This window comes from Strix uralensis, chromosome 3 (genome assembly GCF_047716275.1).
Source record: "Strix uralensis isolate ZFMK-TIS-50842 chromosome 3, bStrUra1, whole genome shotgun sequence".
Lineage (NCBI taxonomy): Eukaryota > Metazoa > Chordata > Aves > Strigiformes > Strigidae > Strix > Strix uralensis.
The window spans coordinates 51,953,233-51,976,883 of NC_133974.1; the positions used below are offsets into that span (position 1 = coordinate 51,953,233).

The 23,651-nt window shown below is 40.3% G+C and overlaps 1 protein-coding gene across 1 annotated transcript in view; it reads right to left on the minus strand.

Moving 5' to 3' along the window:
- SESN1 (sestrin 1) overlaps positions 1 to 23,419 on the minus strand; it is an 84,351-nt gene extending 60,932 nt beyond the window's left edge. Inside the window, exon 1 of the mRNA XM_074862251.1 lies at positions 22,755 to 23,419. Coding sequence (XP_074718352.1) covers positions 22,755 to 23,036 — 282 coding nt within the window. The 5' untranslated portion in view covers positions 23,037 to 23,419. The remainder of the gene's footprint in view (positions 1 to 22,754) is intronic.
- Between the last annotated feature and the right edge of the window lie 232 nt (positions 23,420 to 23,651).

A 23,651-nucleotide genomic window follows, 5' to 3' on the forward strand; every position in this document is an offset into this window, starting at 1 on the left:
CAAGTAGCATGCATTACAACCCCTGCTCAGTTCTAAGCACTGCTACACCAGCACTGCTGGATAAGGCTCTGCCTGGCTCCAAACTCACCTCAAGGAGCAAGCCCAAAAGCTTCTGTCCTCCAAGAGGCTGGATCTTGAGCCAGAGGTACAAACTGCCAGACTATTATTAACTGAAAACTACATCTCAAATTTTTCTACCCTAAGAAGGAATAAATGACTAGAAGCACTGGTATTGTTAAAGCAGCTCCTCATTCCATGAAAGCTTAATGGTAGAGTTAAGTGTCTGTTTTCCCCTTCAGCTTGTAACATAATTCTTCTAAAAGTTAAAGCTCACAAGCCAGCACTTGGACAGTGTAAACTGTAGGAGCCCAAAGAGCTCGTTACTCTTTCTTTACATCTCTGCTATTCCTGGACTCTGTTTGGTCTAGGCACAGGTCTAACTATACTCCCTCAAGTCTCTATAAATCACACCCTTCCCAACCAACTGGGTCTAATAACCCACAAGGCCTGGCTGAGGAAGATCTTAGGCCTACAAAGGAACAAGCCATTGTGGGATACATTAATTTAATAAATGTACGTTGTTTAGGCTGGGGAGATTCCCAGATTTCCAGCAGGGAGAAATCAAACACTAGCAGCGGATCATTACACAAGTGGTCTCACTAGATTCCACTTAGCACAAACTGCTCTTTCCCTGCTTCCACACACTAGGTGTAATAATCCACAGTAAAGCACTGAATGGAGTCTGTCCCCCCTTTCAAGGACACTGATGATCTTAAAAGAAAAGCTACCATTTTTTTTTCCCCTTTGGTTTTGTTGCTTGTTTCTCCATTTGATATTTTGAAGATTAAAACTTCACAGAAGAGGGAAGGAATCACCACAAAGGAAGCCTGCTAACCTGACAATGGGCCAACCTTCAGTTTTATGCTAGCTATTCCAGAAACAAAAAACAAACGAAAAACCCACACCATTTTGAAGTTCCATATTTATAACTCCAAGCTTCTGACATTCCCCAGGAATTGTGTAACTAATTCATGTCACTTGGGGGAGGTGGGGGGGAAAACTATTAGCCCAGTCTTGTGGGAAAACAGGGAAAGAAGTGGCCATCATCTGCCCTCCTCTTTAATCTACTGCCAATAGATTAAACCAATAATTGTCTACAGCACCATTTGATGTTTGGCATTTGCTACATTTCCTTCCTTTCCAAAATCTTTTAAGAAAAAGTTTTGAAGATGATGGAGTATATGCCTTAGCATGCAGGCGTGCTTTAACACAGAAAGCAAAGTAAACATTAAGAAGAACTGTTACCAGAGTAAGTTCACACAACTGCAAACAATCAATTTACCACAGTCTTGGGAGTTGAATCTTGTCACTTCAGCCACAGAAAATGACAGTACACTCCTTGCTTGACATGTTTTACACAGCAAATCAGAGAAGTCAGTTTTTACAGATGAGCTACTCAGAAGTTCATGGTAATTTAGTTCACATGCAGTCACATGAAGTTACCGTAAAATCAGAAGGTCTGAGTATGAAGGGAAGTGTTGCAGCATACCCTGTGAGTTCACTCACAGAGAAAGACTCGGTTGCTCTTCAGGCTGCAGATTTTCACAGTACTGTTCATGGAACCTCTGGCATTTCAGGATGCTTGTGGCCATCCACTATGAACAAGACTCAACTGCACACAGATCAATGTTTGAAGGAAGTTCTATTAAACAGAGTTGAAGCACAGTGTCACTAACAAGGCATGTATTTCATCTCCCATTGTTTGATATAATTAGGGGATGGGGAAACAAAAAGGCCTCTGCACATTTAGTATATGCTCTTATGTCATCTAGTTGTATGTTTGCTAGAGGCTTACTTCATTTGGCCTGAATATAAACTTGGAAGAACTTCAGGTTCTTTAATGGTAATGATCTAGTTCCTGTATAGTACAGTCAAGTGAAAAAGCTTGGCATGGGAAAACTTAAATAGCAACAAGAGTACACATTTCTCTTCAAGAAGAATTCAAGCTTCACCCTGTATTAAAGTCAGCACAGTGTACAGTACCTTTTGACACTGTTTTGCTCTTCCTCCAGATTGTCCTGCTGGTTCTGTAACCCTATTTCAGCCACTTAGCTGCAGTAATGCAGGTTACACATCTTGTTGCACTTGGGTTTTGAAAGCAAGTTGCAAGTCCACCTGAGACAAATTATTTCCTTTCCAGGTGCCAAACTCTACTATGAAGTCTTATACAAACAACACTGATATTTTAAAGAACTATTCTTCTTGGAATACTTCTAGATTAGAACATTTTTCTTCAAAATTATAAATACATAAAGAGAAAACTCAGAAAAAATATTCAAGACACACCCAAGTTCTTGTTCAAACCTCCACTAAGAGGTTGTAGAACCACTGAAGTATAAAGGAAGAATGAACCTACAGTGCCCTCAAGTGTGAGGGGATGTGAAGTAGAAGTCTGAAGATCTACTGGGAAAAGAAATGCTCTCAAGTCTTCAGAAAGAACCCTCACTGAAGAAAAACTTGCTTACTTGTGGGGGGGAACAAAAAACCAACCAACCAACCTGTTCATATGCGTTATGGACAGACTACGTACTATAAACAGGTGGAAGAAACAAATGACAAAACATCTCCATTTTCAACTACCTTTACAAACGCTTGTGAGCGGGAAGTTTCATGTTCATTCTCACCACAGGAACACAACAAAGGCAGTTTAGTTACCCAGTGTAGAAGCCCTTAAATGGTATTTAAAGGAAGAGGTATCTTAGTGGAAGGTCAAATTTTACACTGTAGACACAAGTCCAATGATGCTCAAGACAACATGTCCTCAGCACCTGAATCTCTTGGCGAAGATCACACTTCAGTCTATCACCAAGGAACACAAAAGTTATATTTATTATAGTTATATAAAAAATTTAGGAGGGCAATACACCTTAACTAGCATTCACAAAAACCTGCAAGTCAAGTTAGAAGCCACCTAAATTAGCCCACAGGAAGCACTGAAGACAGGACTGCATCTTCAGTCTCATCTGTCACTGCACTAGAGCTTTCTACCCACCACCAAAAGGCACCTGCATCTATTCAAGACCACAATCTCAAGCCCAGAGACTGACTCTCTCACCTCAGCTGTTAGATCACTTAAATAAGATAGAGGCCAGGTTCAAGTCATTAATAACCTTGAGGCAATTTCAGCTTCTCCTCCCTAAACAACAAAGTTAAGCTATTTAATGATGGCAACACTGTCAGCACTTTCAACTGTGCTAGGTCTGCTTTACATGCAATTCTTAAGGTGTTCATTGGTCCAGAAATGAGAGCAAAAGCTAGTCTAATTCTCTCATCTTGGGAGCCTAGGCATGTAAGAGGCATGACTGTGAATCACCTCAGGCAGAAAAGGTGCTGAACCTAGAGTCCTCACTCTTTGGGAATGCTCTAACCACTAAGCTATTACTCAGGAGTGGGAGGGGTAGCCCGGGTTTGTTTTGTGCAAAGCCCATCTGATAGATGTGCAATAAACATGCTCCTAGAACACCACGTTCTGTGAGCTCTGAGAGCAGAGAGGGAAACATTTAATCTCTGGATCCAGAGTGAGTTTTAAGCATAGGCGTGGAACTATTACCCACTCTCAAAACTGAAACACTCTTACACATGGCTGAACATCTGATGATGTTCTGCCTAGTTGCTCACTGACTTTACCCACAGCATTAGAAGGATCCTGCATTTTGAAGCTCTGATTTGGGGCATAAACATAAGCTTTCTGAACTCAGCTGTGGTCTTTGGGCTGCAGAATTGTCCTTCAGTGAGTTAGTGAAAACGAGGACCTTTGTCTTGCTGAATAATTATCATACAGAACAGAGGAATCCCCATGTTGCTGACCATAAGTGCCACTGGTCTTAAAAAAAGCACCACTATACTATAAAAACATCAAGTTTGAAAAGCAAAGCATTCTGATGCTAGGAACTACCAGCATTTGAGTCTATCTAGATGATTCCAACTTTCAACTTTTAAGTTTACATTCTAGTATAGCGAAAACTTCTGTTAGGCTTACCTCTTTCTACAGAGCCATCTGTTCCAGAACCTCACCTCTTTTGTTGTTACTGTGAGCTATGTATCACAAACTAAGCAGGACAAACTGGTCAATGAAAATACTGCATAGTAAGCTCTGTTACAATCGTGATCTAAATGTACACGAAGTGTCTGAACTACCATTCAAATCATCTGTAAGAGGCTATCCAATGCATACCCAGAGCTGTAAGAGGCAGTACAGTCTTGCATATGAAAACACCTCAAAGATACAAGCTGTGTAACTCTCTCACAGTTGCATACATATAGTAAGGGAGTTGAAAGAATTTCAAGAGTATTTTCATCTGACTAAGAGGCCGCAAGCTCCAACACTTCTTTTTCCCCTTCTTTAATTGGAATAACCACCTATGTAGATGCATTAAAGCCTGGTAGTAAAACTCTGGGGATACATGCAGTCTGTTGGGTCATTACTACAACCAGGTTTGAACTAAGTCGAGCACCCTTCCAGCTGGAGGAGGCCCTGCCATCCTGTCATACAGCAGGAGAGAAGCTAAAATGCAGCACAGCAGCCAGGAAGTTTCACCATGCAGGGTCCCTTTTAGCATGCCTGAGCAAGTCCTTTGTAGTGAACCACAGCCACAGAGCAAATAATCTAGTTTCTTCTAGCAAGTGTGGACTGCCAATGACAAAGAATTATCTTTTCCACTATCTTTCTTTATAATAGTGGACAATTAACAGTATTTAAATAGATTTTTCAAAAACTCATCCTGAACCATGCAGTAGCTTTACTCTGCTAGAAAAAAAAAAAGGTAGCAAACAGCAACACTACCACACAACATATGACTTCACTTTACAGGTAATACAGTTCAGCAGAAAAATTGATTTTATTTAGAGATAGCATAAGCACACTCATTGGTTAAGTTTTGTTTAATACAAGCTAAAAAGTCCCAGAACATTTAGTCAGCCATCTCCCCTCAACTAGAATCTACTCTTTTGTGATCTCTCAAATTAGAAAATTAGTTAACTGCCACATCCTAATTTAAAATTCTTCATGGGTAAGCTCGTAATTAAAGTTAGGAATTATTCACCTAAGTTCTCTTGACAATTTCATTTCCCTCTCTTGCTAGATCCTTCAGAAAAAATAAAACAGACTGATTATGGCTATTATTTTCTCCTAGTACCTATGCTAGTATTTTCTGATTAGATCAGAGAAAGTCTACACCATGGCCAGCAACAGAAGGCACCATCATACATACTCAGAAGACCGATTTCCTTCACAACCTTGGCTTTTTGACCCCAACTGTTTCAACTATTAAAATGTAACTATAGTTGGGTAGGGTTTTTTGCTGTTGGTTTTTTTACATATGTGGGAAATGCATGTCTCCTGTGTTTAGAAGAAGTGAATTCTTGCTGTATGTGCATTCTGTTGTTTTTGTTTTTTAAAGACATATTGTTGCAAAGACTTGATTAACACTACAGAGATCAAATTTGGGAAGCTTCAGTTGAAGATAAACTCCTTATAAAACTGAGATACTGAAAATCAGGAATTAAAATAGAAATAGGCATGCAACTTTAATATAGTGATGGGCATTCATAACTAATAAATGAAGTGATATAATGATCTAGTTCACATACTATCATAAACTTATTACGTGTGCTCCTCTTTTCCCTTCCCCACAACTATATCACTCATCATTACTTTCATATCTAGGTAGAGAAGTCAGTCACTTACAATTATATCATTTTTAAAGAAAACTAGTAAGATATCACCAATGAAAAACACCTAAAAATATGCCCCATCTCAAGCAGCTTTCAGGTTACTATTCTATAACCAGAAATAGCACAGGACAGTAAGTTAAGGACAGAAGTTTCATTTTTCAAGTTTTAGAATAACAGATCTCAATTCACAGTTATGGTACTTCAAACAAATCAAAAACTGGAAATAAAACATGAGACATGAAGTCTCCCCCAAGTGTTCCTTCAAATTCATTACAACTTTCTGCAGCGAGTGCATCAGCTTCAGTTCATTTAGATCATGTACACATTAAAACAAACCTGGGTAAGAAACAAAAGGATATGGATACGATCCAAAGAAAATGGGTTGCTCTAGTACAGCTAGGGATCTAAAAAACTGCTATTCCTGTCTCCACTAGTACAGCTAGGGATCTAAAAAACTGCTATTCCTGTCTCCAAGAGGCCTGGCAGGGCTGAACTGTAGCAGGTTGTCAACTCAAGATTGCTACCAAACCCTTTCCCTGTGGAATTCTATAAAGCATGCTCAAGGGAGCAAGAGTTTGCTTAAGCTAATTTAACTCTAAGCACTGGCAGGGACTTTATTTACTGCTATGGTAACTGGCACACCTGGTAGCCCACAATCAGTGAGGCAATTTGGTCCTGAAAACGCTGCAGCTGCACGGTATGACATTACATTTAACCTCCTAGTCCCTGCTAAAAGGTACACCACCACACAAATAGAGATACTGTGTTTCCAGGCTCAATGTGGCACATCCAAAACCTACCTCTTATCTCTACTCACAATGTAACTTCTCAGATTAAAGAGACAACCACGACTGTCAGCTTGGCACAGTGATCACAAACCTTATGGCCACAAAAGGTCCAGGAAACTGAAACCTGTAAGAGGAAACACACAATTGTTCATAATAGAAGGAAGTACTAATAATGTTTTGAAATGGAATCCTGCAGCAAGGTATCAAGATGCTTTTGGACAAACCAACCAGCACACAGCCTCACTCCTTCAAACACATGTATGCTTCACTTTACCACACATGAGCAGTCCTGTTAATTCAGGGCTGCTCCCAGTAATAACATTACGCAGTTGTGAATTTTTTCAGGATAATGTCAAAATTGTCTGTTGTACACAGCATTTTTAATGAAGTACCTGCTGGTTTATTTTTCATAATTCTTTGATCATCAGGTAGTAATAATGTAACTACCTCAGTAAACAGTTCCCACTGCAAATGTGACAGTAGGTGGCCAAAATGCTACTGCTAAGACAACAAATACTCCAGTTCAAAATTAAAATCTTCAGAACAAAACAAAAAAGAAAAAGCCATCCACAACAATTTTCTAATTAAACATATTTGTTTAATATCATAATAAGGGACATAGGGATACAAACCTTTCACCTGAAGAAAAAAATGCTTTGCCCTTGTGGTACAAGAAAATTCTGACCTATTTCTGTAGCACAACATAATTTTTCTCTTCCCTCTCCAAAAAAAAAATCCCAGTAGTTGAACTTTAAACAAGCCACAAAAATACGTATTTCATCCTAGTTTTCTGATGTTAACATATTTATAAGTGTTGTAAAAAAGAAACAGGATAAATACTGAACACTGTGATTGGCAAAATTATTTTAGCATGTTTCAGTTTTCACCAAAAATCCTTGTTCAGCTCACCTCAATCTGAAAACTGTACTACAGCTACTTAGTTGGGTAAAATCCTTCACCCCACCTCAGAGGGCCTTAGAAACTTTCTCACCACTTTGGCTTTAATATAAAGCACTTTTGCACTAAGGCATATGAATTTCACAGCAGCGAGACAACAGGTTTCAAATTCCAGTTCAGTCCAGCTCCCACTCATGCTTGAATGGGATACTCATAAACCCAAGGCAAATGCTCTAAGATATTTACTACTTTAAAGAAAAACATGCAATTTCTACTGCTTGAGAAGATCTACTTTGTCTATTCAACTGCCCTCTCAAGTCACTGATCTGAGAGGGGCAAAGCACAGAGTGGAATGTGAGACCTTCATGCTCATGTTTTTGGCTATTCTAAGCCTATTTTTCTTTCTAGTCTTCATGGGACTTTCACATGTTGCTGAGGAAGGCTTGCCCTGCAAACACTTTGACAAAAGCAGTACATTTTCACAAAAAGTTTTTATTTTGATACGCCAATCATCTTTGAAACAACCAAGCAAACACTGATATCCCAGCAAATTCTAAACTTCCCTCTCTAAAAACACACCAAAGAACTAGGTGAAATACTATGGTGGGTTGACTTTGGCTGGACAGTGGGTGCCCACCAAATCCTCTCTATCACTTCCCCTCCTCAGCTGGACAGGGGAGAGAATATAACAAAAGGTTCATGGGTCAAAATAAGGACAAGGAGAGATCACTCACCAATTTCTGTCACAGACAAAACAGACTTGACTGGGGAAGATTAGTTTAATTCATTACCAATCAAATCAGAGTAGGATAATGAGAAATAAAACCAAATCTTAAAAACACTTTACCCCCACTCCTCCCTTCTTCCTGGGCTCAACTTTACTCCCAGTTTTCTCTACCTCCCCGTCACCCTGTGCTGCTGCAGGAGAGTAGTTGGGGTTCCGGTCAGTTCATCACACCCTGTCTCTGTCACTCCTCCTTCCGACTCAGGGGGAGAACTCCTCACGCTTTTTGCCTGCTCCAGTGTGGGTCCCTTCCATGGGGTGCAAGCCTTCAGGAACAGACTGCTCCAGTGTGGGTACCCCATGGGGTCACAAGTCCTGCTAGGAGCCTCCTCCAGTGTGGGCTCCTCTCCATGGGGTCACAGCCTCCTTCAGGCACATCCCCCTGCTCTGGCATGGGGTCCTCCCTGGCCTGCAGGTAGATCTCTGCTTCACCGTGGACCTCCATGGGCTGCAGGGCACAGCCTGCCTCACCATGGTCTTCATCATGAGCTGCAGGGGAATCTCTGCTCCAGTGCCTGGAGCACCTCCTGCCTCTCCTTCACTGACCTTGGTGTCTGCAGAATAGTTCCTCTCACATATTCTCACTCCTCTCTCCAGCTGCAGTTGCACAGGTTTTTCTTCCCCATCCTTAAATACGTTATCCCAGAGGTGCTACCACCGTTGTCGATTGGCTCGGCCTTGGCCAGCAGCAGGTCCGACTTAGAGCCAGCTGGCATTGACTCCATCAGACATAAGGGAAGCTTCTAGCAGCTTCTCACAGAAGCCACCCCACCCCTGTAGCTCCCCTGCTACCATGCAAACCTTACACACAAACCCAATACAAATAAGAGCCAAGGGGGAAAAACAAAAAATCCACTCATTATTTAATAACCTGCCCCACACATGTCCTAGACTTATTTCCCCTACAAGAGAGAAATAAAAAAGATTATTGTAAGGCATTTCTAGAGCTTTATAATTTGCTTCAATAATGACAGTATCCCCTTTAGGATACTCTCCTGCAGATGACTCTGGATTTCCAACTCAGAGCGTACTCTCTGAAGAGTCATAATCCCATCTAATTAAGTGAAGGAAAGCAACCACCACAAGTAGAGAATAGCTGTTTCTCTTCTGTGTTTGCTTATAATAATCAGATTGTTGCGGCAGAATATTATACAGCATGCTGATTCAATTCTTTATTCATTCAAACCTTCAGAATTAAGAATTCCAGAAATTTCTTAGAATCAAGCTTCTCCCTGCCATCTCAAAGTCTCAAGGTTCAGTACTTCCCAAGCAGAGCTCAATATTCAGAAGCACAAACTACATAAGAGGTCTCACTCATTTTGAAGAGAAAATAGTTTACAGATTCTATTATCCAGATTAAAACTGTCTTAACCTCCAAGAGATGGAGTGCTTGATTTCAGTGACCATCAGAATCTACCGTTGCACCAGATAAAGGAATTGTGTCTCAAATGAGGCTATTAAATTATATTATCCCTGGCTCTGTTACTTACAGAAGGAGAAGAAATTTTGCATTATTTTACCCCTAGTAAAATCCCTCCATGCTATTTCAAAATGAAATAATGCTTGGCTTAAGAATTTAGAATTAGTTCTTTGTTAGACTGCCTGCCTCTTACCATATAGTATATACTTAATAACAATTTACAGCACATGCTCTCTCCAATTTGATTTCCATTTACATTTCTTGGAAGTTTTGGACAACAGAGGAACTCGATGCTTTTTACAAGTCCTACCTAGTTGGATTGTCTACTCTGTTATTTGTAACCAAATATTCAAATATTATATAGAGGAAATATTTAAAGATTAGTATTAATTTTTCTGCTGAAGTTATAAAAACACTCACATGATGATACAGATTTGTATGTTTGTTTCTGTTATCGAATCAAGAAGTTATCTCCTTATAGCTGCCTAAAGCAACTACATATAAATAAAAAAAATTCTGAGTTTTTTTGTAATACAAGTATATAGCCTTTTGGAAAAATGATAGCATACCCAGTTAGCGTCCTAACAGAACTGACATCAAATGAACTACTTTCACCTTCAGCAAGTGATAGAGGACCTGTCTTGGTTCCAGATTTCCCCAGCTCTAGACAGCAAGGCACTATGCCCACTATGAAATCCTATGCTCGACCCTATATAATTCCATTCAGTTCAGCACTAGTGCAACCAAGGAGAGACTGTTACATCCAAGGGGCTAACTCACAGCGTATTTACTTGGCAAATCTAGAAACCATTTTGTGGTGACCCAGAAGAAAGAATATCTTTCTCTCTAGCCCATCCCTCCCCAACAACAAGTTTTAAGCCATTCCAGACTGTGCCAAGTACCAGCATGGCCAGACGGATTTCTGCTTTGGCTGGACTGCTACTGCATGAGAGACTGGGGGAAACACAGCAAAGGTCACTATCTGATTAGCACTCAGGCATCTAACGCACTTGATCTCCCAACCAAAGCATCTTTCTGCCAACTTCTGTGTGCAAATAGGAAATAAGAGATGCAAAGTATTACTACTGCAGAATCTCCACATACAGACCAGACTTCATCACACAGGACAGAACCAGACAGATATTAGCAAAGGATGACCTGGGTTAAGTTTGCACCAAAGCCATATTTTCAGCACAAGATAGCAGACTTTCACTGAAACATACTGCTTTGTCTCTCCCACACCAGCATCCCTGAATAAAGTGCAAACAGTTACAACTGCCAACTTAAACAAGCCATTACAAACTGGGGTTAAATGGAGGTGGCACTGAAAAGTCAGTTGTCATTGCTGCATTGATGGATTTGCAGCATTAGACTGAGGCATCTAGGTAACCAGCTCTGAATACCGAAGGTCCCAAACAGTCACCACTTAGTCCTAAAATTAAGATGCAATGTTACAGGGATTTGGGGATACGACTACATTTTGCCTATTTACTTCAGAGAAAGCTTCTCAGGTTGCATAGTAAGCATTTACAAGGACTCTCAAAACTTCTGATGAGCTGAACTGAGATGAGCTGTTTGAACCAACACAAAAAAGTTCAAGTCTTATTTCTGGGGTGTGGACATTGAATGGTCCACTCCAAAGGCTCATTTTGTCCAAATTCTTCCACAGTCATGCAAGTCTACAGTTAAACTTTTTATTTGCAGTTAACTATTAAGCTTTCTGATGAAAAAAATTGTATTTTTGACCAGTATTTGACCTTAATGTCATTTCTGTTTATTTAAATAACACTGTTACCGATGTACATTTGTCACTACAGATCTATTTGGAAGTCTATCAATATTAAAAATTAAAATCCAAGAATCTTTTCTTCCTGACTGAACACACTAACTGGAAGGAAGAGCTTCTTGACTTTATTCATATGTAAGTTATTTCCTAAAACAGAACAATTCCTCCATCTGGTCTGCCCCCTACATAAAATCTGATATCTCAGAAGACATATTTATTCCTGAAGTCATCTTTAAACAGACAATTTGTGAGTGTACATTTAGAGAAATCCTCAGTTTCCCAAACCTATCAAGAACTGGCTTAGAAGATGGTATTAAAATCTGAATTTATTCTTTATAAAAAATGTTTTGGGTTTTTTAACCTCAGGACATCTTCCCAAGTATTTTTTTAGCAACTATTTTTTGAGGGAACAGCAACTCATTCAGCTTTCATGTGAGATTTTCAGAAGAATCTTCCTGATCATCTTAGCATGTTTTTATGCATGTGCATGAAGATTTATTACTACTGGGAACTACTTTTGACCCATGTGGCTACTCTACCCCAAAAGATCTGAGATACAGGAATTTTACCTCCCCCTAAAACATGCAAATCTGTGACACAGACTATGCTGTTAAAACCTCTAATGCAGTCCTCTGGCTCAGAGAGGAGGAACATATGTGTAAGCCACATACACGGGAAGAACACCAAGGTCTATCACTATAAATTAATTTTTGCACTGCAAGCACCGTGAGGCAGCCATATTTTCCACTGCCCTTAGGAGTAATGATTTGCACCTTGAATTCAGACTGTATTAAGACTGCACTTCCCCCAAGTCTTTATCAGTGTGAGCAAACATACTAGATGACTCTAAAAAAACCCCAAACAATCTATGGTTTAGTATCAGGTATTCACATAATGCATAAGTTATAAAAAGTTAACTACCACCTTTAGAATCTAAAATTTCAAGATATTTTACATTGTGCAATACAGTGTCTTCTGCATTAAAAACCACAGCTTTCATTCCTAGTGAAATCTTACCCAAAAACTTGAATCCTTAACAGAAAGGCCTGACACCAAGTAATGAAAGAAAGAGAAGCAACATCTGACCTTCCCAATTTACATATACTCTTCTGACATATTCCAGACATCAGCCAAGCAGAGTTGCCATGTTCTGAATAGTCAGAAAGGCAGAACACTAGATGCCAAGATATCAATATGCCTTCTAAAAGCCAGACAAAAACGTTACAATTTGGCTTCTTTTCCTGCATCCTGAAACAGAACTGTAGAATAAAAATGTCAGAATTAAGCTTCTCTTATAGAATACTATTTGTACGTTAATTTCTAAGTAAATATAAGCGACTGTTATAAACATACCTCTTTTAAAAAAAAAAAACAAAAAAAACCCAAAACCAAAAACAACCACTCTAATTTAGGTAAAGATACAATGCTTCCAAAACCTTTTCTGTAACACAAGTGGGAAGGACAGAATGGACACATAGGAAGTTAGGGCAAATATCTTGTCCTGATAAGGATTTATCCTCATAACACAACAAGCTCCAGAAAATGTTATATGCATGGCAGCTGCCAATTATTTACTACTGTTACACAGACATAAGTTTGCATTCAGCATTGATTCAAAATTCAGAGAAATAGAAAGTTTAAGAAAAGCTTTTTCCTCTCTTCAGTCCTCCTTCTACAGGCAAATCAGTGCAAATCTAGATTAGAACTAAAACTTAAATAAATGGAAAATCGAAACAAACAGTTTAATCTGAGTGGAATGTGCTGTTGGCAAACAAGCTGCATTTTAAAGCTAAAAGTTTTGTTGCACCAAAACACCAGGAACAGTGGAGGCTCACCAACAAGCTGCAATGGAAAAAAATCTTTCAGAAAAGAGGTTCCCCTCCTCCTTCAGAAAAAAAAAGCAGCACACAGGAAAGGCTTTAGAGCTTTAAATAAGTTTCCATTTTCAAGTTTGTTCCTTCTTTGAACAAATATCGTATTATTCCATGTTTACTCTCAGGAGTTAAGGAATCCTTAATTAAAATATCTACTTCGGAAGAATAACTGTTTAAAAACAATTTGATAGCAAGCAAGAATATGCCAGAGAGGAAAATTTAACTAAGAGGTTGTTACACCTTGAGTCTCAAAATTTAGGTTCACAGAGCCAGTCAGATATTTAGGTAGACAAAGGACTTGCCAGGAAAGACCTGAAACTGAGAAAATCTTATTACTGGGTCCAGAAAGCATAGAAAAGTGAAGAAAAGTTACAGTTTCTAATTAATTTACAGTAAAAACCAACTACCTGTTTTCAGAAGCACTGTACTTTCCTTTAACCCAATGCCTGGATTGAAAGTAAATTCTTGTAGTTGCACAGAAGGCAGATTTATATCAGATTACATGACATAAGTAGCAGTATACATTCTAGCATCACCTCTGTTTTTAAAATACCAGCCCAATATATTTTGGGGTAATATCCAGTCACTAGTACACAACACTGGGTGATACTTTTGACCCAAAATGACCTGAAAGAACAAGTTTGGTTTCTACATAAAGCTGGAGTAAGGAAAATAGTTAATTGTTTACTACGTTTAAATAGAACTAAACCAGTTCACCTTCCCAACCCAACTTTTGGCAGAAATCTAACCTAAGCCTTCCAGAAGAAGACACAAAGAAGAAAAAAAAAAAGTCAAAGTCATTGGAAACATCAAGAAAGTGGTAAACAAGAGAAAAACCACCACTTAACTTTTTGGATTTAATTCATGTGTGGAGGTCCAAGTGAAGATTTCCATGTTTCACTTGATTTTTGGAGAGAGCCCTAAGTCTTCACCCCTTCCCGCCACCCCCCCCCCCCCCCCCAAACTGTAAACAACTTACTGGAATAGAAAACCATACTGACAGCAAACCATATTTTTGGAAATTTAAACACTCAGTATCCAATATCCACAGGAAAACATACTCAAGCTTTCAAAGCTATTTTTCTGTCCCACAATGGTATATTCAGTACTTTTCCACTATGTTTCTTTTAAAAGGAGAAACCCTAACCTGAAGTCAAGAGTAAGATGACAAAACAGCAAGTATTTCTTCAGTGCTCACTTTGCACTTGTCACAGTGAAACAATGTAATTTTCTTTTAAACAATGTATTTTGGTCAAGCTAATGGAAGATGTATTATTTTATATAACCTCGGAGTCCATACTTCTTTTTTTTACTTAATACTTTGTATATCATTTGCTAATTTCTAAACCTTTCCAAATTCTTAGTGCCTTTCACTTTGAATATCTCCTCAGGGTGCATAAAATTTCTCTGTATGTGAGCAAAACGCATCCAAATGCATGCCAACAACCCAAAATGAAGAGTTATTTATATACTAAATGGGGAAAACAAATCATAAGATTTTAAGAAAAAGATGAAATAGAAATAAGTTCGCTTTTTGGCAACTTAAAAGCAGAGCAGAACTTTTAGCAAAATCAATGCAGAGAGGGGAAGGATCACTGCTACCCGTACAGTATTGAGAGTGAGAAAAATAAGATAAAGGACTAAGTTGACACTAGCATACATGAATGTAGACTGGAAAGGATCACCTCCAGCCATGAGTTTAGACGAACAGCCAATTTCTAAAATTACCTCTAGAAAGAGAAGCAGAAGGAAAAAAAAAAAAAGAAAAAATATCTAAAAAAGAGTTTGTGTGACTTAGCAACTGCTAGATCAGAAGAACAGATGCTGTTATTTACAAAATGCATTCAAGCTGAATATGTTCTGGGTTCTACAGATCTCTAGATATTAGCTCCTATGAAAAAAAAAAATCAGGAAACAAATCTTTTTTTATGTAAGCCACCAATGCACACCTTACAGTTGCTTACCTCATTAGTAAATAATAAGAGCTGAGGAAATGTTTGTGTTCGGTTTCTTCAGTTTAAAGCTTTTCAGCACAGTCAAAAAAAAAAAAAAAATCAGCCAAGCCAACATTACCAAATGTGTGCTTCACTCCTCACTTGTTTTGAAAATAAAAATTCTAGTTATGATGTCCTGCAAATCAATGCAGCATAAATTTACAGGTCAAGTTACCCCAAACAATTATAAGAAAAAGTTGACTGAGCAAAGCTCATTTCCATACAAGAAGAATGGCATACAGCTAGCATGGAAAATTATGGAAAGGCTCCAAACACAGAAACAGCATTTGGAGTGACCCAGATATCCTACTTTACATCACTTTGAGAACCTCCACTGTTTTCAAGCAGCTCTTTATTCCAACCAAAGACATTCTCAGGGTCAGGCAATTCTGCAGTTGACAAGCTCAACAAAAGAAAATTTCCCTTCGTCTCTCTCAACAGACTGAAGCCTTCAGAAAGGAGACAAGTAGGCTGAAGGAGGGAGGAGTCAGATAAAGCAATCTAAGGACTATTGACACTTTAAGTTTTAAAAAAAATTGTTCACACCCCTGCTCAGAACATTCCCTGACATGTCAAGATTAAGTCTTCTCCCTTAACTTCTCCAGCCAACCTCGCCACACATATGTGATACAGACCCATCATCAGAATGTGTTTACAATAAATATTGCAGAGGCATAGTTCTTTTTGTAGGCTAGCAGAAGCTGTAAATAAGACTAATCATTCAAGTGCATCACGTCATTACCTCAGTATCTCTCCCAATATTGAGAAGAGCAAGAGTATCTGAACACCACAAAACAACCCCCTAACAGACAAATGTTTTCTGAACTAGCAATCTGGCAGAGTGACATGTGGCTTTTGAAGGGAGCACCCTACAATACATAATTAAACCCATTCCACCTAATGGCTGGAAGAGACAGAACATACTTTTGCTCTGAAGTGAACTCACAGAAAAAGGATGTTTTCATTCACTTTACATAAGAGTACTATGGGAAACAGAAATGACTTTGGGTATTGGCATTGTGCAAGGAGACTAGTCAGCTTCCAGATGGATCAGATTCATCACCACCACTGAGAATACTATATTTAAATTCATAGGCTTGAAAAGACTATAAATTTCATCTGAGACACCTTTCCATGGTGACTGACCAACAGTAAGCATCACAGCAGAAATCAATATCATGCAGTAGGACACAGTCAAATTAACTCCAACAAAAAAAAAGATCCCACAACCTAGCAGATCTGCCTAGCTACAGTTCAAAGTTCACAAAAGAAAGTTACTTCTGTTACGCAGGAAGGCTAAAAAGACTGAAAACAAAGTTGTGAAGTCATTTATCACAGATTACACCAAAAGCAGATTAAAGATTTGGGAAGTTAGCCAGTCTCCTATAATACCAGAGTCATCGGGATAAATCATTTGAGAGCAAGGAGCGTATTTGAGTTTCACTCTTACTACTATTAACAGACATGCACCACAGAGCTCAGACATGGAAGATACACAAAGCAAAGAGACAGGGAACTCTATTGTGAGAAAAAAAATCTAGCAACGAAACAGAAAAGTAACTCCTATTTTATCCTTTATGGACATACACAGGGGAACTACTACCTCCTCTCCTGGCAGAGGCTTTATTTGTCCCACACACTGTGGCAGAGAAAGAGGCCAGGACAGGATGCCTACTCTGGCTGTGACTAGAAGTCTTCCCATCCTTTCTGGATGCTCATTTAATTTAAATCCATTCAATATTTTGCCAGGATTTGTACAGGTAAGGGTATTCCATTCCATGTCCCCCGCCAAGCAAGCCTAGGTCACAGGCAGTGCCCAAGGGCTGTAATACAAGAGGATGCATATTTGGTTGCTGACATGACCCTTCTGTTATGCACCATAGAGCCCTCTGAAAACTATGGCATTCTGTTACATTTAGCCACTAGAGCAGTAGGCCTCTGAAAAGAAGAAGGTACTAAGAGTCCTCCTAAACCCACCACTGCTTTTCAGTAAGAGACAAAGACTCCAGACCACAAGTTCCAGTGGTACGTATCTAGTAAATACAGTCTTGGAGATCAAAGGGAAAGCACTTGGAGGGTGCGTCCCTCCAAGCAGTTACCAACACAAACAAAGAAAAAGAGACTGGAAGGAAAATCATCCAGGTAGCAATGCTCTGCCTTTCCTAGAAAGAGATCACATAAGCATATCACTGCTGCCTGATGTTTAAGAACAGTTTAGACAAAGTTCTAGTGATGAACATGACTGGATAGTCTAGACCACTGCTTTACTGTCCTAATCCTTGAAACTTTCCCCAGAAATGTCTAGCCCAAGTCTTGCTGGAATTTAGATCAACTGATCATTCATTCTAGCTCATTTTTCCTCCCTTCTTCCAGCAGTCTTTTGATACCCCCCATCCCCCATTTATTTGAGAACATACTGTCTTAGCCTCCTTTTTAGCTGGCCATACCACCACCAATTTGTTCAAATTTGCTTCACAGAAAAGTCAGGTCTAGAAGACATGATACAAGCTCCCATTAACTATTAACATAATTTTAAATTCTATTTCTACTCTCCAGTATTCTTACGCTCCCTCTCAGTTTGTAATCTGCAATTCAACAAGTGCAAAACTCTGTTAATCAAGACTGTGCTGGACAGGACCTTGTAGAATCTGTACCAAGTACTTGCTACCTGACCTTGCTTACCTTCTGGGGATGGTTTTCCAGCTAATTTTACTCACTGCACAGTAGTTTCTAGATCATAATTCCCTAGCATGTTAATGACAGGATCATGTGAATACTGAGGACTCCAATATATCAACATATTAACATTATAGCATCTCTCTGCACCACAAGGCCTGTTACTCCATCACATAAGAAGTAGACATGCTGGATTTAAAATAATTTATCCTGGATAGATCTGTTTTGGCTGTTGCTCAACTTTTTTCTAGGCCCTAAAAAGGTGTTTCATCACTGGACCAGTATTTTTCCTTTGACCTAAAGTTAAAATCCACAAGTTTCCTCGTTATCCCATCCCACTTAGCCCATACTGAAGAGGTATGCACCATTATTCTGAGTCTACTACTTCCCTCCACTATCTTCAGATTGCTATCCACTATATGAGATTGCTTCAGCTAGTTTGGGTTTTTTTAAGCACCTCAGAATGAATTTCATCAGGCCCTACCTGATTGAAAAATCTGTTGCTTATCCAAGCAACCTACAGGTTTTTTTCCCCCTAGCCTAGGAGAGTACTAATTACACTTTTATCATGGCTATTAATGACACTGGCTGGATTAACCATTTCAGAGAACATTTCAAACACCTCAGCATTATCTCTTAATCCATCAATCAGTGGATCTTTTATTTCTTCCTTTCTTCCAATATCCCTTTTAGCTACACCTCATTATGTATTTGACCATCCCAGTTCTGTTCATACATCTTCATGCACTTCCTGTGCACCTTCAGCAACATACAGTTTCCCATTTTTGTATGTTTCTTGTGTTTACATCAATATAGAGATCAACAGAGAGCAAAGTTCTTTTTTCATTATTAATCATCCCCTTCAATGAGTGTTTGGTACTGTACCGTTACATTACTTCTCAAAGAGGTTGAGACCAGTTTCTTTCTTCCTTATATTTGCCCCCCGATCAAGCTTTACATGCCAAATTCTAAGCTTTTTGACATTTGTGGGTTTTATTCTGCTGTTCTGTCATCTTTTATCCTATGTAGGCTAACATCTGAAGAACCTGCCTCCCATCTATGTGTTCTCTTTGTTAATCTAAAACACTGTTTTTATGAATTTACATACCTTCATAGAGCAGTATGTTCTGCTCAGTCTTTTCCAAAAGACACTGAATGTTTAAGAGAGATTTTAATTACCAAATCTCATACTTTCAATGATTCTTCTCCAGCTACTGACTTACACCTTGTATTTATATTCCAGTCACATACATCTGATTGATCTGATCGAGCCTGGGCAGAATACTTTCAATGATCACACGTTAAGACCTTCCACTGCTGTTCATTCTCCATGTATTTGTGCAGACATGACCCGCTATTCTGCAAGGTCATAAGCAATATGCTTTAAATACATGCAAAATACCATATATGCAAGAAGTTAGCAAAAAGGTATGATATATTTGGGGGGTTTATCTCAAAATCCACTCAAATATTTTCACATGCAAACATTCAAACTCTTTTCACTTGGTTAAAGCATTTCAATTGAATATGTACTTGGTCAAAGTTACTTTAGTGACCTTGCTTTTATTAATAAAAGCAAGAAAGGCTTAACTAGAAAAAAGGGGGCTAGTTTGCTGAGACTGTTTTTGCAATAATTCTTACAAAAACAACTTGTCTAATCTAAATGAGAAATTAGATATATTCTCTTAGGCTAAAAAATACATATATTATTATATATATATATATAAATATATATAGCCTGCAATAAGAAACTCATTATCCTGAATATAAATAAAATCAACATGAATTCACATTAAGCAATAATTTATTTTTATAGAGTCTGATACAGGTAATACTATTTATTAATAATAGCATTAATAATACTAGTTATTATTATTTATTAATAGCAATGAAGAAAGTTGCACACTTAGAATTCCACCATATTTCAGAGAAATTTTTCTCCAGGAAAAAAAAAAAGACCGTAACAAAGGCAGGCTTAGAGGGATGCCATGCTGACACAGGCTGCTGCCAAGCCTGCAGCTTACCAGCTTACACCAGCCATATAATGCATTCTACCAACTTGCTCCAGACACAAAGCTGCAAAAACACCAGCAGCTTAGTTGCCCATGCCTAACAGTTGCCCAACAGGCAAGAGGGCATGAGCCCCAGGAAGAAATAGCTATCAGACCACATGGAAAATTCAAATCATTTATTTCCTTACTGCCCTATCCTGGATTCAGGGCAGAAAGATGAAGAAAACACATTTTACAGTTCTCCAAGGGGGGGGGGGGGGGGGCAGGGTGGCGAAGGAGGGGAGAGGGAGAAGAAATCAGAAAAGAAATCTGTCCGTCCGGGCTCTGACGGTGAGAGGAGAAGGGCAGCACCAGTTCCCAGGAGAATCTTTGGGTTCAAAGTTGCCTCTCCTGCCCTGGGCTCTATGTCATTTAATAACTTGGCAGACAATGAGGTTTAGACAACACAATGGTACATATTGCTGTGGACTTAGAGATTGTTTCATATCCCAAAACAGGGAGCTAAAGTAATACAAGTGAGTCCTTTAAGTACTGATACTCTTCTGAACAGGATTTCACATTTTTATAATGTTATTAAGTTATTTACCTTTAGAATCACTGCTGAAAGCCACAAGTTCCATGGGATAATTAATTTAATAGTTTTCTTTATCTGCCATCTTCATTGCAGAGATTTGAATAAAATTCCTCTTGGCCATGAAATCACAGAAAACCATTTCATGCCTGACAATAGCCCACAGCACCCAAAATGGAATACTTGGATTGGATTCTTTCTTCCACAAATGTGGATCCAAAGATTACAACAAAAATGTGCATTTATGAGTACAGCCATAAGAACTAAGACTTGCCACTCTACAGTCATAGAATATAGACTACTTCCCTTTTAGATCTACTCCCTAAAAAGTTATAAAAGCAGCTTTTAAAGATATTCTTAAAGTAATGTTGTATTTTATTTTATTTTGCTTAAGTTGTTGTTAAACCTTTACTGCAGCTTGTGTGTCTACAATTGGTTTCATATCTATTATATCTTTCACATCTATTTTTATTAATCAACCCACCTACAACCACGGGATTTGAACTTGCTGTATCAAGATGGACTTATTGTCTGTCAGAATTTTGGCCTATTTAAAAAAATCTAGTGATAAAGTTACTAAACAAGACTAATAGTTGAACATGCCAGTAACTTCATGTATAAAAACCTTAAAAAGAGTCATCAGATCATATCTTCTGACCTCCTCCAAGACTTATGTGAGAGATCACCACCTGTTTGGCCTTTGAATAGACTCTGATAACTTGTGCCTGATAAAAGCAAGTCTTCCCTTCACAGTCTGTCCCTGTGACTCATCATTCTCACTGGTAATGGGCTCACTTCTCATCTGAATCTTTAACAGGGAAGATGTTGATGCAAAGGTGCGAGATTAAGTTTTCAACTTGAATATTCAAGTTGGGCTTGGGTGTTTTTGTTGTTCCATTGGTTTGTGTTTTTAAAGAAAAGCAGTATAGCTGTCAAGCCTTTCACATAGACCATATGTTGTATTTATAGCTCATACTGACAAAATCTTTGAGAAAAATGCCCCATACAGTCCAAACTGTATAAAATAAATTATACTGTATTTATCACACTGCACACTATTAAGAAGTTAGACAAAATAAACAGAGCCTCTCTCAGCTACAATAATCCAAACCCAGAATTTCTCTGAACCACTTCAAAGCAGGACAGAACAAAAATGGATCTATGTACAAGTTCTTTTAAAATACTTACATATGTGTATTTTTATATATAATAATATACAATGTTTTATATAATACATATACGTGTGTATTTATGTATTATATCCCCCCCGCGCCGATTCCCCTATATTAAACCTGTTAATGTTCAGGGGAAAAAAGCATAATAGTGGGAATCAAGCAGCTAACTCCAAGCACTGCTCTATGTATTCACTTGTGATTAAACGAGATACCTGAATTTCCTTTTCCTAGTCTACAGCAAGTTGTATTTTTAGCAGTGCTGCTGGACCCGTTGATACAAGCCCTACATCAGAATTTCAAGACCTGCACAAAAACTTTAGGTGAGCAAGAGAACTGCAATGCGAGTAACTATAATTAGACTGTAACAGTGGAAGAGTACAAAGTAACATTTATTTTTGTTAGCATAAAAGGTCAGTAAATGTAATCCTCTACTGGCTCGGCTGCCTGTAAACTGTAAAAAAAAACAGTTTGGATCTTACCGATTCCAGTGGAGAAGCTATTTACCAAGAAACAGCAAAAAGGGAATTTTGACATGCTCTTCTTTAATAGCCTTGAAGCTCATACGGCTTTTAAAAGCTCAAAAACTTCCCATACCGATTTATATTTTTAATTGGCAGCCCTAAATGTTTCTCCCCAAATTCTTCCTGCTTTTGTATTAAAGCCAACTGGTAATATCACAGCACTGGTCATACAGACCAAAACTAGAGCATTAAAGCTGTCATTTTAGCACTTCCTTCGGGATGCCCCAACGATCACCTACTTTCCAGTCATTCATCGCTAAATCCTCCCCGCCGGATTGCACTCAAAAACTTGACGCTTTTTTCCCTGCCTTTTAATAACGCTTTTCCAAATGCTTCTTCACAAGGGGGACGGGACGGGGGACGCCATGTAGCATGTATTCCCGCACTAATCAATCCGACCGGCCTGGGTCAGACGCCCAGCTCGTTGCAGAGCCGAAAGCCGAGGGTGCCCTGCGTGGGTCGGGGCCGTCTCTCCACTCTCCCGGCCCCGTCCCAGGGCGGAGGTGGGGTCCGCCGTGCTTACCTGCACCCCGCCGAGGATCGCCTCGCTCTTCTCCCTCACGTCGGGGAAGGGGCAGCGCTTGGAGAGCATCAGCAGGCGGGCCAGCACCTCGCTCAGCCCGTCGCGGGCGGCGGGAACCAGGAGCCCGTCGGCGGCCCGGGTAGGCGGCACCGCCGCCACGGGGGCAATGGTCTCGCTACGGCGGAGGACGGCTTGCCCGATGGTGTCCAAGGCGGCGGCGCGGGTGGCAGCGTCGCGGCTGCAGAGCCCGTCCCAGCGCACCTCGCCTTCCCGCTCCTCCATAGGGCCGGCCGGCTGCTCCCCCACCGCCGCCTCAGCAGCCCCGACGCGGCCGCCCCATGGCGGGCTCCCGGCAGCCGCCAACCCGCCCACAAAGACGACAAACGCGGCGGCGAGCGGAGAGACCGTTGCCTGCGCCGCATGGAGGGCAGGGCTGGCGGGCGCTCTCTCAGCCCCGGCGGGCGCCCCCGCCAACCGCCGCCCACCGACGCCGGGGCCGCCGAGCGAGCGACGCCGCTGGTGCTTCGCCTCTGCCGGCGGGGAGCGGGGCGGCCACCACCCCGCGGCGCCGGCAGCTCCTCCTCCCCGCCCCGGGCATGGAGCGAGGGGGACGGCCCCAGCGCTGCCTCTCCGGGGCAGCCCCCTCAGCCCTCCCCGCCGGGGCTAGGCCGCCACAAACCCCCGGCGACCCCCTCAGCCGGCAGGGCGGGGGGACAGGCATGGGCGGGACTAGTTCCCGTCCAACACGGGGGGGAAGCCCACATGACAGACGCGCTCGACAGCCAATCGTCTTTCAGCACTCGCTGACGCCGGCCCAATCGCGGCGGGGAGCGCCCGCGCCGGCAGGGGGTGTTGGGAAGTGTAGTCCGGCCGAACGGCGGCCCGGCGCCCGCGGAG